We start from the raw sequence: 18,338 nt of genomic DNA, 5'->3' as shown, positions 1-18,338 counted from the left end.
AGTCAGTGGAATGTTTATTTTGAGAAGTAAAACATCAAGAAGGTGTGTATCTTGAATGACAAAATCTATAGATTCTAGGGCTAGTACGAGTCAAAATTCACTACCCGGGTACCCCTATTACCCGACCCTACCCGGGTACAGACTGTGGGTCCTAAGAGATAGGTACAAAATGTCCGATTAGGCATTTTTTTACCATAGCACTGGCAAAATGTATTAACATAATGTATTAAACAATCTGGTCATGCATACACTGAAGTTGACTCAAGTTATATCTTTAGTCAAAGATTTGAAAAGTCAGAAGGAATGGGTGTATAGTCAGAAAGAAATGCGAACATTTGTGACTTGTAGTGTAACCATAGAGTTCTCATTAAACAATGTATCACATGACTAACTATGGGTCTGGGTAGTTCTATGGGTACCCGGGTCCTACTCTGTACCCACCCGACCGGAATACCCAAGTTACCCGTCCCAGCCCTAATAGATTCAACTGTAAGAGTGAGGAGCCTCCAATGTTAAATTACCATTCTAACTGGGACTGGTAGATATGATGCTTCTTGTCGGAATCACTCAGTTATTGTAAACTGCTGTAATGCAGCAGTATATTATGTCACATGGATTTCTATTTATCATCGGTTTGCTATTTATCATGAGCTGAAATAAAGAGACAACCAAAAGCAGATCTTTTCCATTTTTATTCATAATGTTGGTGCCCCATACATAGAGCTGACCATGTTTTAATGGAAGCAAATTTCTCACAATGTCCACTTTACAATAATGTACTTGGGGCATTGTAGTAGTGACATTCAAATTAAATATCATTGTCTAAAAGTGTATACATCTTCAATATCCCCACAGGCTAAAACAACTGCCAACAATCAAAGGCAGATGAACGTGGCACAGACCTGGAAACTTGAGTTACAATGGGCACTGAATCAGTAAACGTGAATCCATTCAAGATCAGAACAAAGGCACACCCAGCGTCATCACATCAGGCATATAGTTGGGTGATATCAGTTTTCTGATGAGCAAGACTTGAAGAAATGCCTGGCAACTATTTCCCCCCTTTTCCTGAAGACATTTCATTTTCAAATTCAAAATTTGACAAGAATTAACCTTTATCTTAAAAAAATACAAAACAATACAGGAAACATTTTTCCTTGAGCTACAGCAAAATTGTACAACAATACCTCATTACTGAGGTCTGTAATTACAATTTCAATATTTAATTCAAATAAACTGTCCATTAAATTGCACATGGTGTTGTGGAAGTCATTTGTCAAAATAATGAATCATAGGCTGTATCAATATTTTACACTTTTTTTTACCACAGATTGGGCTTACACGAAACAGCTATGAATGCTGCTTGAAACATAATGTAATTTTCAACTGTAAAATCCATTTTCAACAAAGAATGGAGTCACCATTACCTGACCCTATCCCACATTGTTTCTCAACACCAAAATGTCACATATCTACAATTGTCTCTAAAATCATGATTGTACAATTCCATTGACACACTGAAATATACAAATCATGAAGTGTCCAAATACAATTCCAAATCTGTGAATATACACACCAGCGAGTTAGAGTTGCTTAGTCAAACATTGCGCAAACATTGGACAATTATACGTTACAAGGGTATTCAGGCATTTTGAAACAGTCAAAGGGTCCTAGTCTTATATTTGTTGTAAACTATAGACAACGGGATGTGATTCTGATACTCCTACATAACAAACACCAACATACCCACACACATAGAAGGTTTCTCCTCGTATTGTTACATAAATACCTGTGCACGCACGATGAACTGACTTTACCAAAGCATGAGCTGTCAATTTCAGAATCAAGGTATATTGTTTGCTAAGGAAATTGTTTGGGTTTACATTTTCACTAGTGAACACAAAAACACGTTTCATCCACATCTGCATTATTTAGCATTGGAATCGTCCACTTTGATTTCGGGGAAGTGGCGCTGATTGCAACAATGGTGGATTGACTTGAAGGACAACAACATTTTTGTCTGTGTGTTTAACACAGGCACCTAATGGAACAGTTGACTGGAAACTTATCAACAAAACTACTGCCTTGGAGGTTGGTATGGGTAGGGATTCAGGGGGCTCTAACCCAAGTTACGATCCAAATCCTAAACAAATGATAAACATCAAATGCCTCAAAAAATAAGCATATCTGGAGTTAAAAACACAGTTCCAGTGAGAAAATACTTTTGCAAATTTTGTCAGTTTATACTGCAAACTGTCAATAATCCAATGCTGATAGACTTGAAGGTACACAGATCACTGGCACTGTGGAACAGCTCACCCAGTTGTCAATGGCACCAGCTCATCGAATAGGGCAAATGCACAAAAGACATAAGCTTCCTAGAGTGGTAACATACAATAAACATGCTGTAAAGAAGATTCAATTAGCTACAGCAATACAGGGCTCGATTTAAGGATATTGATTTAACTTGCACCAGGTGCATGCAGACATAAAAACCCAGTTGCACCTGATTAAATCAGGTTGCACCCTGTCAGCATGCCTGACCACCCCATTCCATTGGTCATGTAACAAGCATGGCTTGCTGAAGACCAATTCTAACCCAGATCTTCACTGGTTGGTAAACTTCAGTGATTAGATAAAGCTACAGTACAGAACATAATCTTGAATTACCCAGTTTGATGATGTCAAGCCCAAAAAGCATTAAACATTACAGATAACAAAGGGATTAGTGATGTAGTATAGTAATGTCATGATAAAGCTCAGAGGTATTGATTGTGTTCAAAGAACAACATTGTGTGGACAAATAAGGGTTAGCCAGACTTGATGCATATGTAAATATTGGGGTGCATTTTTCAATAATAGGAAGCACTGGTGCATGTTATATGTAGCTAAATCGAGCCCTGCAATAACATTGACAAATATGAGCTTCATCAAAGGAAAAGCCATTTTTGACCCGTTTGCATGGTTATTTGAGTGTTACAATAAACTTTTAACATTTCCACAAGTCCACCATTTCTTTCATAGCACTGAACTAAAAATACTGAAGCAATCAGGACTTACTATCTCAGAATAGGATCCCAGATGTACAATCCTATCAAAATACCACTAATCTTTGAAAATACAGGCACCATTTGTTTCTATGTTCAGGATATATCCCCAAAGGTCCAATAGTAACGTCAACCAACAGTAAGGCAACAAAAGCAACGCTACTTCCAAGGACATAAACTTTGATATCCTCTAATAATGTGAAAATGGGTGTTTTTGTGTCTGCTATGACATATGCAAATGATAAAGACTACAGTTCTCATTTCCAATAGCACAGGAAACAAGAAATGAAGAACGCATGTTTTGATCTTGAGCATCTTGACTTTTCTACCTGGAGGTAAACTAAAGTGATGGTACTCCAAGCTAGCACTGAGACAATCACAGCTCCCTGATTCCAAGCTAGCAGTCCACAGTTGACTCCATCAAGGGAAGACACACCAACCATCAACTCATCATACAGGACAGGAGACCCCACAAGATGGTAGGTAGGTCCATGTGGAGACGTACTCAACAAACACAAGACAATGACTGATCAACTAAAAATCAACATTTTTGAGTGCTCAACTCACTGAGTCTGTGCTAAACAAAACAAAATGCAACTCAGAGGAGCAAAGATGGCAGTATAAATAACGATTAGCATCCAAGATGGTGCCTCTATGCAAGGCCATCGCAGGTAGAAGATGCGGGCAGTTGTTCACAGTATGGTGCAGTTCTGGTGGCCATTGCGGTTGTTCTTCTGTTTGAGCCGTGACTTTGGACGGTAATGTTCCAAGTAAGACAGCTGTTTAGCATTGATTGCACCCTTTCGTTTCCTGGAACAAGATTTGGATAGTAAGTAAGCATCAAATGACAAACAAGTATCTCAAAGTCTTTGCAAAGATTCCCCCTTTACTGATAGTAAATTGAAAGGTAACATCACCGAAAAAACTGACTAAGCTTTCGATCATCGATGTGAAAAACTATTCAAATCATTACTGGTCACTCCTTGAGATTTAACAATCTACAGATCTGCCAAAAATAATAATGATCTACATGTATCGTGTAATATAGGTCACAAATACCTGGGGTAGAATAGGTCTTCAGCAACCCATGCTTGCGGTAAAAGGCAACTATGCTTGTTGTAAGAGGCAACTAACGGGATCAGGTGGTGAGGGTCAGTGACTTGGTTGATGCATGTCATTGTATCCCAATTGTGTGGATTGATGCTCGTGATGTCAATCACTGAATTGTCTGGTCCCGACTCGATTATTTACACACCGCCATCATATAGCTGGAATATTGCTGAGTGCGGCGATAAACAACAAAGAAAGGACTTACTGTCTAATGAGTTCCACGGCATCTTCATACTTCATGCCACTCTCCATGAGTGCTAGGGCCACCAACACCGGCGCTCTGCAACATCAGCAGCAGCAGCATTACCACACAGTCTCCATGTTACATGAACACTTTCTCTAATACCGCATATTCCATTATCATAATACTGAAGAATACATAAGCAAGAGGAACTTCTGATATGTGAACCTAAAAAAGCATATTGGTATCTCATGAGCGTGGCATGGACACTAAAACAAACTAACGTAAACTTTGATGCATTTGGGGAAAATTTCTAAATTATTTAAATAATTTTGACAACCATCCTTAACTATTGGACCATGTCGCTTTGGCCATGGGACAAGTTGGTGCTAGTTTCTAAGGCTGGATGATGATGAAAACTTTCTAAGGGGTGCCTAATTCTTTACCAAAAAACTTTTCTTTCCCTAGCTCAGCTATTTTAATAAAACAAAGCAAGCAACAAACATTACTTTGGTCAACCATTATCCTTCAATCACTTCTAATTCCAGAACACAAAATTTGCTTAGTTTCTGCCCTTCTCATGACAGATATATTTTTAGAAATTAGAAATTTGCTGCTAAATCCAAGCTAAACGTCATTGAAAATTTCAAGATAATAATTGGTGAAGCTTAATTTGTAATGGCATCATTTCAGACAATATTATGGTGCCAGACACGAAAGACAGGCTCCATACATTGTACCCATGCAGGACCTTGAAAGTAACGTATGAAAAGTAAACACATTAACCTTTACACTATCCCACCTTCCCAAACAAAGTTGTTGTTCTCAAAGACCACCATCCCATGTGTGTGTGTGTGCCATGATTGTGTCCGTCCATGTTAACACATTGATTTCCATGATGGAGGATGATGTGAGTGATGAACAATCCCAGAGTGTATGTACCTGCCGAGACCTGCCACACAGTGTACCGCCACACAGCAGCCTGGCTCCTCCCGGAAGCGTGTCTTGAGCAGGTTAAACCAGTCTTCCACGACTGCAGCTGGCGGGGGGCTGCCATCATCGAATTGCCAGTCCTATGAGGAAATAACAAGTGCAGTCAGTCCACAAGAATCATAGCACTATCAACTCTCAGTGCAGTAATCCCAAAACTTAAGAAGCAGGATATAGGTCACAAACTATCTTCCTTTACTTTTCTTCACTCCTTAATAAATATGGCAAAACAGTTATCTCCCTTTGACCACAAGCAATTTTCTCCTGCATGCATGCTAATTTCACTTAATAACGCAGATACATACTTTCCTCCCACCCTGTTATCATTGATTATGTCAGGCAATCGCCAATCCAGCTTTACAGCATATTGTCATCACAACCATGCAAGCCCAAGCCCTGATACATGGCATCAGGACACAACGACATATTAACAGCCAGGTCCCACATATAAACCACAAGATTCTCATTTCAGGCGACCCTTACAGCAGGGGTTGAAAAATCTAGCAAAAGTTCCTTGGTTTTGCTGGACCAAAGACTTCAGAAATTCCACTGTTCCAAAATGCTTTCAGCTTGGTCCCAAAATTAACCAAAAGAAAACAGAATGTCAGCCATATTCCTATGCTAGTTATCAAGTTTCTCAGCATGTTCCAATCAAGTTTTATATAGTGTCCTTCCGACAATGTTTGTATTTTCATATGAACGATATAGATAATTGAAAATTATTAATTTGTAATTATGACTTTCATATACTGCTCTCAGCCTAGCAACCTATCAAGATATATCGGATCCGTGTAGAACGGTGGACTATTGTTCATATTGTTAGCAAGTTAGTTGATATTTGTAGACGATCATATTTCGTATTTCAGATAAAATTAATGATTGTTTTGTGATTCATTTGAAATGGTTTGAAAATGAGCTAACCCACTGGACCAAATGACCACTAAAATGTTTGATTCCATGTGATATATATCTGGTCTTGGGAGTGCAGATTTGCCGATCTTTCAACCCCTACATACAGGCATAACCTGCTGGGGATTTATTCTGCCCTGTAATCAAAACAATCCTCCAAGGGATGTTAGCTACTATCTCTTGTGGATATAACAAGTTAATCCAAGATTAACACTAGAGTGAGTGAGTATGGTTTTATGCCGCTTTTAGCACTATTTCAGCAATATCACGGCGGGGGACACTAGAAATGGGCTTCACACATTGTACCCATGTCGGGAATCGAATCCGGGTTTTCGGAATAACGAGCAAACGCTTTAACCACTAGGCAACCCGACCGCCCCGATTAACACTAGAACTGTTATGAACCAACAAGCAGGTGTAACACTGCAGTCCCTCACCAAGACTCGGATGCCCTCTTCCTTGAGTCTTTCTGTGTTATAGGTGGGGTCACACACTCTCACCACATCCTTTGCCCCGCGCTTCTTCAGTTCCTGCAACACGTAAATATTTCAACATCAAGCCTGCATACGGTTTGCAACTGTATAACTACTTTCAAAGACACTCCAGAAGAAACTGCAGACTATATACACATTATACCAACTCCAAGCTGACCAGTCCTTGTTTTATCCCCTTAATGCCGAGCGCCAGGCAGGGTAACAAGTATCATCTTGTACTGTCTTTTGGTTTGACATGGTCATAGATCGAACCAGTGACCTATCCATTTCCGGGCAGACCCTCTAGCCATCAAACACAGAGGTGGTCACAAAATTTCTACTTATGCAACAATGTAGTTCAAGTTAGCACTATGATCATGTTAGACGCAAAAAGCCGAACTACTGGGTATTTCTTCCTACAATCAAATGTCAGCACTCAGGTGTCCATATTTACCTCAATGAACTTATCAATGGTGGAATCAGTTGGTCTATCCATTATCAAGTAGCGCATACTCTTGAACTCGATCTCAGCGGGCTCGGGTCTGCGTGCTTTCATGGCTGCTGTCATACTATTTATCCACACACAAGATTACACCGAGAATCATACACAGAACGAAGTGTTATATTAATCTTCTGCTCACACCAAGTACAAAGTCGTATTGCAATTCTTGAACAAAAATGCTTAAGCAGCTGGTAGAAAATATTTTCTTCAAAAATATTTTCTCTGTGGTGATATTTCTTTGTTGTTTGTTTTTCACTCCTGGCTACAAAACATAAGCGATGAAAGACACAGGGGTTTTCGGTGTCCAATGGAGTGGGTCAATGAAACGTTCTTAACCCATCCAAACTCCAAGCAATGAGGGCCTTCGGAGCCCCCACACGAAGGTCAGTTAGCCAATCAAATGAGAGTAGCGTGACTGCAGCACCGTGGTTGCCGTGACAACGTTGTCAAGGGCAGGCGACTCCGCAAGCTCTCTACTCGTGTTGAGCCTGACAGTAATCCCCGCTGTTTGTCACAAACTCCATAAAGGTATGACCGTATTCACCGTTAAACTGCAACAAACAAACAAAAATATAATTCTTCATGAAAAATTACATATGTATATACACACACACACACTCAGCAATATTCCAGCTATATAAAGGCTGTCTGTGAATAACTGAGTCTGAACCAGACAATCCAGTGATTGATATCAAGAGAATCAATCTATACAATCTACAAACATATCAAGAAGATCAATCTATACAATCTACAAACATATCAAGAAGATCAATCTATACAATCTACAAACATATCAAGAGAATCAATATATACAATCTACAAACATATCAAGAGAATCAATCTACAGAATCCACAAATGATGACATGCATCAACCAAGTCACTTAGCTTGACCACCTAATCCATGTAAGTGCTTCTTACAAGCATGGGTTGCTGAAGACCCAGTTGTAGCCCTGATCTTCAATGAACAGCACATATATCTTACTATCCAGTTAGAACTTATTCTAAATTATAACTAGCAGTGAGTACTGGATTTAAAGAGCCCAAGGGACTTGTACACAGTGTTTGATATTGAGGGGGATCCTTGACTCCTTGAGGTTTGCTCCTATGGTATTTGCATCTAGGGACTGCCGACCCCTAATTTCTTTACTTATAACTTCAGGACTATGACAATTATCTCCTGATTTTCATGGTTAGTTTGGAACACTATACTGATTAATGATGAGGCAGATTCACAAATTGAAATTGCATGTTTAGTGTCATACAGAAACATGTATGATCTATCACGTAGTAGACGAGCCATGGCCTCAGTCCACAAGTATCCACAGTAAAATATGGAGTTAGGACAACCGTAGCACTATGACTGCTTTCTGGTATAAACCCTGGAACAAATGTTTAGAGAAAGACTCGTTTGACAGTAGCCAAACAACAACCATAGTATCTAAACAGTAAGTAACAGAGTTATCCTCTCCAATCCTCGCATTTTACACGATAGATCATGCAGGTTTTTCCATTAAGCTGAAGTATGCAATTTCAATTTGTGAATCTGCCACCTGAACATGCTGCCTGCAAGAACATTGGGTTGAAACAAGTACAGTTGACATGTAAGAGCAGATATTAAGTTTCCAGTTTATAAGCATCTTTTCATAACACATGAAGGGCCAATGATGCACGAATTACTTCAGACAATACACAGAGAGACATGAATCATGAGTAGACCCATGACAAGACAGAAGCTCCTGAGTACTACGGTACTCACGAACCTGTAGTATACTATGCATGAACATACTGAAGCCGAACAAGTGTGACGACACACCAGATACACTTCACAGAACTGTGCAATCTTGCAGGTTGCTGAGTGTGCAAAGACATCCCACTGTATACAATGCTACTGGGTGACAGGGTGCACAGACATTACCCCAGTACATGGCTTCTATTATTACCTGGAGTAGTAAACTCAAACAGTGTTTATATCCAGCTTCCAAAATAACTGCCTGCCTGCCTGCCAGCTGGTAACTTTTCTGTCAGGCAGCATGAAATTTTCCTCATCCTGCCTGACTGTCTGGCAATTGTCAGACGCGATTGTCTCTTATTTGTCAAAATTTTCAATTTTCAATGTTTATAATGTCTGAATGAGGGCAGGTAACTTTGAAGATGGACAGGCATGTGCCCGACTGTCTTGTTGGGTTTTTAATTTGTTTCAAACACTGTTTATATCTATTTTCCTTAAGCTATTTTCAAATGCCTTACAATATCACAGTCTGTGCCAAAAACCTTGGCGTCCATAACCCTGATGACGAATTATTTTACCAAAGTGGCATACCTCTCAGACCCAATCTCACTACACTTGTATTCAAGTTTTTCAATAACATTTTTTTCAATACCACTGAAGAAAAACTAGAAATAAACTTATCAATTCTCTATTAACATTGATATAAAAAAACCTATTGGGATCATTAGTAATTATGGTATTCCAATCTGCTCAAGAAACAGTTCAGTTACTGGCTTGGAGCAGTAGTTTCGTCTTTCCATATGTACTATCACTAACTGAGCTTACTGGACGAATACATTTTCTTAAATTCAGACATAACTTTGGATTAGTCATAAAATTTGTTGACTGTTAAACATCTTTTTATTTGGAGTGTGTACATGGTGTAGCAGGAAGTAAATGTAGCCCTACAAACTGAAACTTATCAACATGATCAATGTGACCATCTTCCAGGATGTTGGTTACTCAACATCCGTGTCAAAGGATAATTTTGTTCCTATGTGTATTCAACGCTATATTTGATAATGTAAGATACATTATTATACATGTGATCAGCAGTATAAGGGGACCCACTGACAGAGACTGGTGCATTATGATGCATTATGAGGCACTGCACTTGAATCATGCATAGGCTTTATTGAAGTTATAAATGGAGATCAGTCCATTTAGATGTTTGCCAATTAGAAACCAAATACTTCACGTTTTCCAAAGCAAGTCTTTCTGTTGTTAGAATAGCAATTCACTGTCAATGTAAAATACAATTCCACAACACTGTCATTTAGTAGTGGCTGAAATTATGAAAGTCCATGTCATAACCCTAAGTCAAAAACTGATCGGGGGTCCCTATCTTGAAATACAACAGCAGGGAACACCAAGGCACCTTGGAGCCTCTTCATCACTGGTGATATTATGTGAGCCATATGTACCAGATATTCATTAGTGACTACCATGACAACAGGGCAGTGTTACAGATTGAAAACCATTCCATCAACATGTACATACCCAATAAAATAACCAGATCATCAAAATCCAATCACAATGTTCAACGACAGATAGCATCCACTATCATCACCATGGTTACATCACAAGTCATCAATATGCTAATCACCATCTGGGAACTCATCCACTTGTATCAATACACTCTAAGTTTCCACTAACCCCCATAACATTGATCAACTACATCCTCCACAAAGAACATTGATTTCAACTTAATTCTTCATTCACATCTCAACACTTGTGTTTGATAGCCTTATTTTTTTCTGCAGCTTGACAGCTTCATCAACAATGTTACCTTGATCCATACAGCCACACCGCACGCCGAGGTCCTGATTTACCTACGCTTATGAATCCGGCCAGATTGATACAGCCATGCTGCACCTACACTGATTGACTGTCTCCTGATTTACGGCTAGTCAGCTATCTACACATGGCCAGCTAATGGGGAACAACACATCAGTCAGGACACTGTCAAGGATTTGGCAGCTCAAGTACTGCTGAGCATGTTGATTAATGACGCAAATATTGAACAATGAGATAAAAAAACAATACCACTGAGGCTGATGATGGTGGTAATTATTTAGGTATGATGTACGTATATATGAATCAATTTGGTTGTTTGGGAACTATAAAGAACCTGGCTGTCTGGAATATATCGTATATATTATACTCTTTGATCCTAACAGGCAGCAATATTCATGAGAAACAACAGGTCAATGGCCCCATATGTCATACTTCCATAATGCTATAACCCTAACTAAAGTAAGTCTAGATTTTCCACAGGTCCTGAAACTCCCATCTCATTGAGTCTCCTTTTCAAATTAAACAGCGTTGTTTGTTTCTTTCAAAATTACAGGGGGCGGTCGGGTAGCCTAGTGGTTAAAGCGTTCGCTCGTCAAGACCCGACCCGGGTTCGATTCCCGACATGGGTACAATGTGTGAAGCCCATTTCTGGTGTCCTCTGCCGTGATATTGCTGGAATATTGCTAAAAGCAGTGTAAAACCATACTCACTCCAAATTATATATTTTTAGACTAAGCATTAGTCTACTAGCATCGATAAAGAATTGCTAACTATGTACAGTGAGAAATTAAAGGAGTCCTTGAGATTTTCTTCAACAGTATTTGAATCTAGGGAACCCTTATTTCAGATATTTAACATAATAGGATCATGACAAGGACCTCTCTTGCCTTTATCCTTAATCAAGTTAATTTTGAACACTGATTTCTATTTCCACTTAATCTTACTAGGGCTGTACATGTTGTATTGGATTTGTTTGAGGCTCACTAAGAAATCAAATACAGTGATGTGATTTCAACCTGTAACTCATGCAGGTACAAGTGACAGTCAATAGTTGTATCTGCCGGCATCGCAAATAATGTTGAACACACATGTCAATAACAGTCAAGCACATAACAAGAAATATGCTTGAACTTATGAAACACACTCAGCTGTACATTTAACTCTGACAAATTACATCTATCTTAACAAATTGGAAGCTTTTCCAAACTTGAAATGATCCTAGCATATTCTTAAAATATGACCAAACTGACAACATTGTTGATTCACACCTTTTAAATTCTAACCACAGATGCAATACAACATAGGCAATGATAAGAGCTATTGTTGTCTTTCTTGACTGTGATTCAAATAATTATTCGATGATTACACGGCTAAGAACAGTCCAGTTTCTTCCATTACTGACCAAAAATAAAGGTCTTAACTCAAATCCTTATCATGATTACAGTGAAGTTTCATGTTAGCAATCACCAAATGGAAGCAGCATTGTGATTAACAGATCAGCCCAAAGCAGCTAAAATCAGTGCTAAATCAAATAATGCATCAATAATTGAAAATGAGTCTTTGAAACAAATACTCACATTTACCAAGAAAGTAAGTTGCTTGTCACGGACAAAACGTTTTGTGAGTAGTGACTTGCCACACATACAAGCATGTACCGGTACAGTACATGCCTCACAGACGTCACGAACAACATCAATCAGGCCAAACTTCATTACTAACAATCATTTAGGACATGCTTGTCATCATCTGGGAATTGTGACAGTTGACTGACAGGTAATCCATTACAATTGTTCATTTCAGTCTTGTAAATCACCATCAGGTCAAAGATCATTATGCTCAGCTTTTGAAAATTCATAATTCACATTTACCTTTTAAATATTAACTTGCATATCTACATGAACTAATGGTGAATAAATTGTGAGAAACAAAGTCGTATTATGTTGTTAAGAAATTATCAAGTCTATTCTGTTTCTAAAATATGGATGATGATTATTAACAAAAATATGTAATCTGTAAGTAAATAAATATTATTTGTCCTATTGTTGCAGGGGTTCACAACAGCTTAGATTGAACAGTTCACTCCTCATAAACACCCATTTGTATAGGCATGGTATTGTTAAGAGAATGTGTTACTGAATCTGAGCTGTCATCTACTCATGCAAGGTAGGGCTGAACACGACCTGACACAGTGAGTGCTAACTGACATGAATATAACAATCACCCACCACAGGGAAGTTAAAATAAGTTATTATTATATATACAAATGCTGACTTCTACCGGTAAACAGTCAAAATAAAATAGCCATAAAATGATAATAGGAGAATGGAAAGCATAACGTTTACTGTGTTTGTGCAAAAGCAGAATACATATACAATTGCACAACTGCATTTATCTCATCTGATCATAATGTTGATTTCTCAATAGATTACAATGTCATCAAACATATGGGCAATTCGAAAATGGTTACTGTCAGAGGCACATTTCAATATGGACTTACATCCAAATAAACAAACATTATCAAATTATATGAAAATATACCTCAAGCTTGAAGGGGCAGTGGAGTAGCACTAGGGATGGGACGGGTATCTCAGCTCGTGTGGGTCCTGAGTAGGACCCGGGTACCCACAGGACTACCCAGACCCGTGGTTAGTCACGTGATATATTGTTTAATGACAAAAACTCACTATAGCTCAGTGGTTACACTACAAATCGCTAATATTCGCATTTCTTTCTGACGATGCACACATTCCTTTTGACTTGTATATGTTTGAGTAAAGATAAAGCTTCAGTCAACTTCAGTGAACGCATGATCTGATTGTTTGATACATGTTTCTAAACAGTTTTAGCCACGACTGCGGTAAAACAATTACCAGTCAGACATTTTGTTCCCTACTCCTGAGACTTGCAGTGGGTACCCGGGTAGTAAGTTCGGACTCATCCCAGCCCTAAGCAGCATGAGGGTTGTTTGTCGTGACACGGAGGCGGACTAGATTCCCATGTGATGAAACAGTAGGAAACAAAAAGCTATTTTTGAAATAATGTCTAAGCTGAACAACAATTAATGAACTCAAACCACCATCATTCATATCAAGTTCCAGTACTTTTAGTCTCCTTAACAAGATGTTTACCATGTTTAAACTTTCTGCAAACTGTAATTGTTCAAAAGCCACTTTTAGTAAAATATATAGACCTGACTAATTAGCACTAACTTCTATGACATCAATGTCAGCTTCATTTGTTCAGCAGTTTCAAAGGACTAAGTTGGGTTTACTCTGCTTTTAGCAATATCCCAGCTTTATCACAGCAGTGGTAACGAGAAATGGGCTTTACACATTGTACCCATGTAGTGAATCAAACCAGGACCAACAGCGTGACAAGCAAACACTGTAACCACTAGGCTAACCCACCATCAAGTTTCGAAGGAGAACATATCACAAAGTACAATTAGGCATTACATAAACTCACATAAATAGAGCACAAGTAAGGAAAAAAGGTGTTGCAGCCTTTGGAAAAAGTAGTAAGATGTACTGATAGCTAAAAAAGCAGAAAGACTTTACCCGAGAGCTCAGGTAATGCACAGTATTGATGTGATTCTCACCTGTGGCTAGTGCTTATTGATGGCAACCACTCGGTACAACTCTGCATAATACATGTGCAATGCATCCAGCATAACTAATGAGACCTGGATTTCTGTCTCCCATTCCATGCCATCCTTCCATAAAGCACACTCAAATGACCACTAATGTCTCATTTACAAACCTACTTTTTTCCTTCAAGTAAACTTCCTGCTTAGCAATTCGTTTCATAAATGTTTGCTTTCCCACAAACAAGATCACATTGTCCTTTGGAATCTACTTACCCTCTCCGACAATATCAAGGCTTGTGAAAAACTACTTCCACACATTCTGCAGGAGCATTCCATTTAACATGTTTAACGAGACACTGTAACATTTGGCATTTCTCAGTCAGCTGTAATGAACACATTTTTCAATTTTTTCTTACAAATCTTAAGTTTTCGCCCACTACATGCAACGTACAGAGGCAACAAAAACCATTTGTATACCTATCCCATTTACTAAAACAATTCAAATGACTATTTCCATATAAATATTACAATCATTTCACGACTTATGATTAAGATTCAGGGTTTCCTCTCCAAGCAGGCCAAGTAAGTATGAATGAGAAATGAACAAGAATGTGTTACTGTATTAACTTCAGCCAAGTTCAACCAATGAAATACATCTCCAACAAAACCATAATACAAGAATAAATGCCTTCAGTCTAGTGCACAGGAAAGTAGGTAACATAATTATCACAATATTACACACATCATAAATTTTGATGGCATTAATCATGTTAATGTCCCTTCACAGAATGCTCTAAACATGACTTCAGGACATGACCCACTGGGACTACCCACATCATAAATTACACTATGCAGCATACCGACACAGAAAAACAGACTTCTTCACACAATACCATAACAGCAGCAAAAACAGCTAAGGACAAAACAAGGTCAATCTGTTTTATCAAGGGCAAACAGACACCAGAATTGATGTAAGGTGAAGTATGTCACTAAGGTTGATTTCACACATATAAGCGGACCATGTAAGATAAGTAACCAGGATATGTTTTTACAATTAGGCCATGTTTTTTTTTATTTTTAGGATTACAGATTTTTCATCCCGAAGTCCAGGGTTGGAGGAGGGGAAAAGAAAAAAAAGCCAGATGCATTTTTTTTAATGTAGAATGCCTCTGACACACTTTATAAACATATTCTGTAATCAAAAGACCGCCATTTGTCACGATGAAGCCCTTTGTAACAATAAAAATTCTACCACTTACAACACAGACAATTGTCAAGGGAGGCTATTCATGTTCGGCTTCGAGATCAACAAAGATCCATTATCATATTTATGTATCTCTTTACTAGTTTACAATGGTAAATTCATGTTTTTTATTAAAAGGTGATGATAACAAATAAAATAACTGAGCAAGCGGCTATCAGCGGGGAAAAAATATATGGAAATCTGATTATTATTTTTTACATTTTCTCAAAAATTAGAGTCGGCGGGTCCGTAATCCAAAAAATATAAAACGCCTGGCCTTAGCATGATTATCTTGTATGCGAGATGTTATCAGAAATGGCTGTAATATTCCATGAATATGACATCTACTTTTTGGAAGAGTAAGTGAGCAGCGTTTCACAACGCCACAGCTACCCTACTACATGTACTATGCAATTGTATCAGGACATGAAGACAACCCACAGATGAAACCCTCACCATGTCACCTTGCTGATGGGGGTTAACCTCTTTGGTCATGTGGACAAGGCGTCCCACTTTGGATCAGAAGGTCTGTGGTTCAAATTCCATCACAGGCCATTTTATTTCTGCAGCTCAATATCACCTCTGAGATACCAGACATACATACAAATGATACAGGTAGTATTACTCCTAGGGAAAACCAAACCTAGGATTACAAGATGACACCATGAACCACTGACCACAGGTAGAGTTCAGAATTATTATAAAGTGGGGTCATGGGGTTCTGTAGTACTTTGCTTGAATAGTATTTGAATCTAGGGTTCCCCTAACTTTATCAATTTTAACATCAGGGTCAAGACAAGTACCACTGCATTTTCATGCTTCACATACCATACCATCATGCTTATCATTCAACAAGACAAGATGAGAATGAATTCTCTTCTTAACATGAAAGTTGTATTATCAATTATTACATGACTATTCATGCTGTGAGCATTTCAAGCGGTCAAATTTCATTTTACAAAACCATAATTTCCCCAAATGTTTTCAGACACTGCTACATACATACATGACAATAATGTTGTCACCTTAGTAATTAATGGTCATATCAAATTTACATACAATGGTCTGAAAGTATTTATGTTTACAAAATAAGGTATTACTCATCAGAGTGGCGTAAATCCAAACTCTCATCCACAATCAGTTCTAACAACAACCACACTATCATTCAATATCAGTACCTTATCAGAATGACCAGTGTTGTGGAGACAAAGGGCTTTCTATGCCGTACTGACATTCCGAACAAACTTATTAATCCCAGTTCATGTGTCATGTTCAAACCAGTGTTGCGCCAAATGGTGTGGGTGGATAAGTGTACACTAATCTCCTCCTCACTTCAGTTTCACCTTGACATGGATGAAGGGGGATACAATATGGGTCAAGGTGAAGGTTGAGAGTATGAGCTGTGTATCAGTGACAGGAGACATCTCCGACATATACAGTGTTAAAAGCCAGCATACCTGTCAGTTATCTTCCACACCTTACAATTGTCCACACCAGCTCAACAACGCCTACACATACTGGCTAGAGAACATTCAAAACGAGTAGGATTCTCTTCACCTAGATAAGTAAACCCTGGTGCTCATCATTGGCAACTTGTCACCAGACCTGTTTAGAAAACTATTCAGACATGCTAATGGAAATTCCTACCATTCTTGTACCACTTCTTTACTGCATTGTTCATGACTATTAAGAAATATAGGCTAAGTACAATCCAGTTCCATCTCATTCTTCCAAGCTTGAAACTGTGCTAAAAGTACATTAGAAATACTCTGACTGATGAAAATACAAGCTGTCACTACTGATTGCATTGTAACTGTCACATATACCAATACACCTCTCTTGCAATATGATAAGTTGGCATGGTTAGCAAATGACCAATCACAATGACTAATCGACGAAGTAGCTAACACCAGCTGTGCCATACAACATGCACTGAACATTCTAAATCAGCGCACATAATCATACCATTTAAATACACCAAAAGAACAAGCCAATTACAGCAGATTACTGAAGTCTAGGCCATTTTCATTGCCATCACCTTCTAATTACCACAGCTTCATCATAATGTCACAAACAGACAATTCAGACACAGTTCTTCCAGTGTATTGGAAGGGACACAGATTACACTGTGTTGGTCAGCCACTGTGGTGATTATGGCTATTTGCTGTGTTTCCGGACATTGGCTCTCAAAATATCCCTTGCAGCTGGAAATCATCCCCACTTTCCCCTCATCACTTTTAGCATGTCTGTGTGCATTTGATGGCTGCATACTGCCGTCAACTTGATCAGTGCAATAGAGAGATTGCTAGGTGTGACTTGATTATTCATAAGAAGCATAAGCACAATTCAATTTAAGAACAAAAGATTGCATGTGACACTTGCAATGTACTGGCTGGACTAATGCATCTTAAATCAACAATGTCCAAAGATTGTAAAAATTGTAGTTTTGATGAATACTTATCATGGTTATTAAAAATAAGGTTAGTCTGAGCACAACCTCCATGATCTATTTATGTTGAATTCTTCTTTCAATCAGTTATATGACAGCAGCCTGTAAATCATCAAATATGGACCAGACAATACAGTTATTTTGTGCAACACTCCATATTGTCAGGGTCTGATGACAAGATGTCAACCAAATCACCTAGCCTGATCACCCGGTCCATCAAGTGACCTGTCCCTACCACCATAGGACCCTGAGTACCAATTCTAACTCACAATCAGATCTTGC

At 38.5% G+C, this 18,338-nt stretch overlaps 1 protein-coding gene across 1 annotated transcript; it reads right to left on the bottom strand.

Annotated features, from left to right (window-relative positions):
* Window positions 1-677: 677 nt before the first annotated feature.
* Window positions 678-7,688, bottom strand: LOC139476058 (protein tyrosine phosphatase type IVA 2-like). Its single transcript, XM_071259298.1, has 5 exons — window positions 7,165-7,688; window positions 6,675-6,767; window positions 5,281-5,411; window positions 4,363-4,437; window positions 678-3,857 (listed from the first exon to the last, which is right to left on the bottom strand). The coding sequence occupies exons 1-5, from the start codon at window positions 7,276-7,278 to the stop codon at window positions 3,740-3,742; spliced, it is 531 nt and encodes a 176-aa protein (XP_071115399.1). The 5' UTR covers window positions 7,279-7,688; the 3' UTR covers window positions 678-3,739.
* Between the last annotated feature and the right edge of the window lie 10,650 nt (window positions 7,689-18,338).

Source organism: Haliotis cracherodii, unplaced genomic scaffold, assembly GCF_022045235.1.
Source record: "Haliotis cracherodii isolate W230 unplaced genomic scaffold, xgHalCrac1.p SCAF_1, whole genome shotgun sequence".
Lineage (NCBI taxonomy): Eukaryota > Metazoa > Mollusca > Gastropoda > Lepetellida > Haliotidae > Haliotis > Haliotis cracherodii.
This window is presented reverse-complemented; position numbering and strand designations above follow the sequence as displayed.

Bases quoted from the DNA above. Each gene is read 5' to 3' on its own strand.
- LOC139476058 (XM_071259298.1), bottom strand. From the start codon at position 7,278: ATGACAGCAGCCATGAAAGCACGCAGACCCGAGCCCGCTGAGATCGAG. The intron at 6,768-7,164 runs GTAAATATGGAC...TACGTGTTGCAG, and splicing joins CCATTGATAAGTTCATTGAG to GAACTGAAGAAGCGCGGGGC. The intron at 5,412-6,674 runs GTGAGGGACTGC...ATTTCCTCATAG, and splicing joins AAGAGGGCATCCGAGTCTTG to GACTGGCAATTCGATGATGG.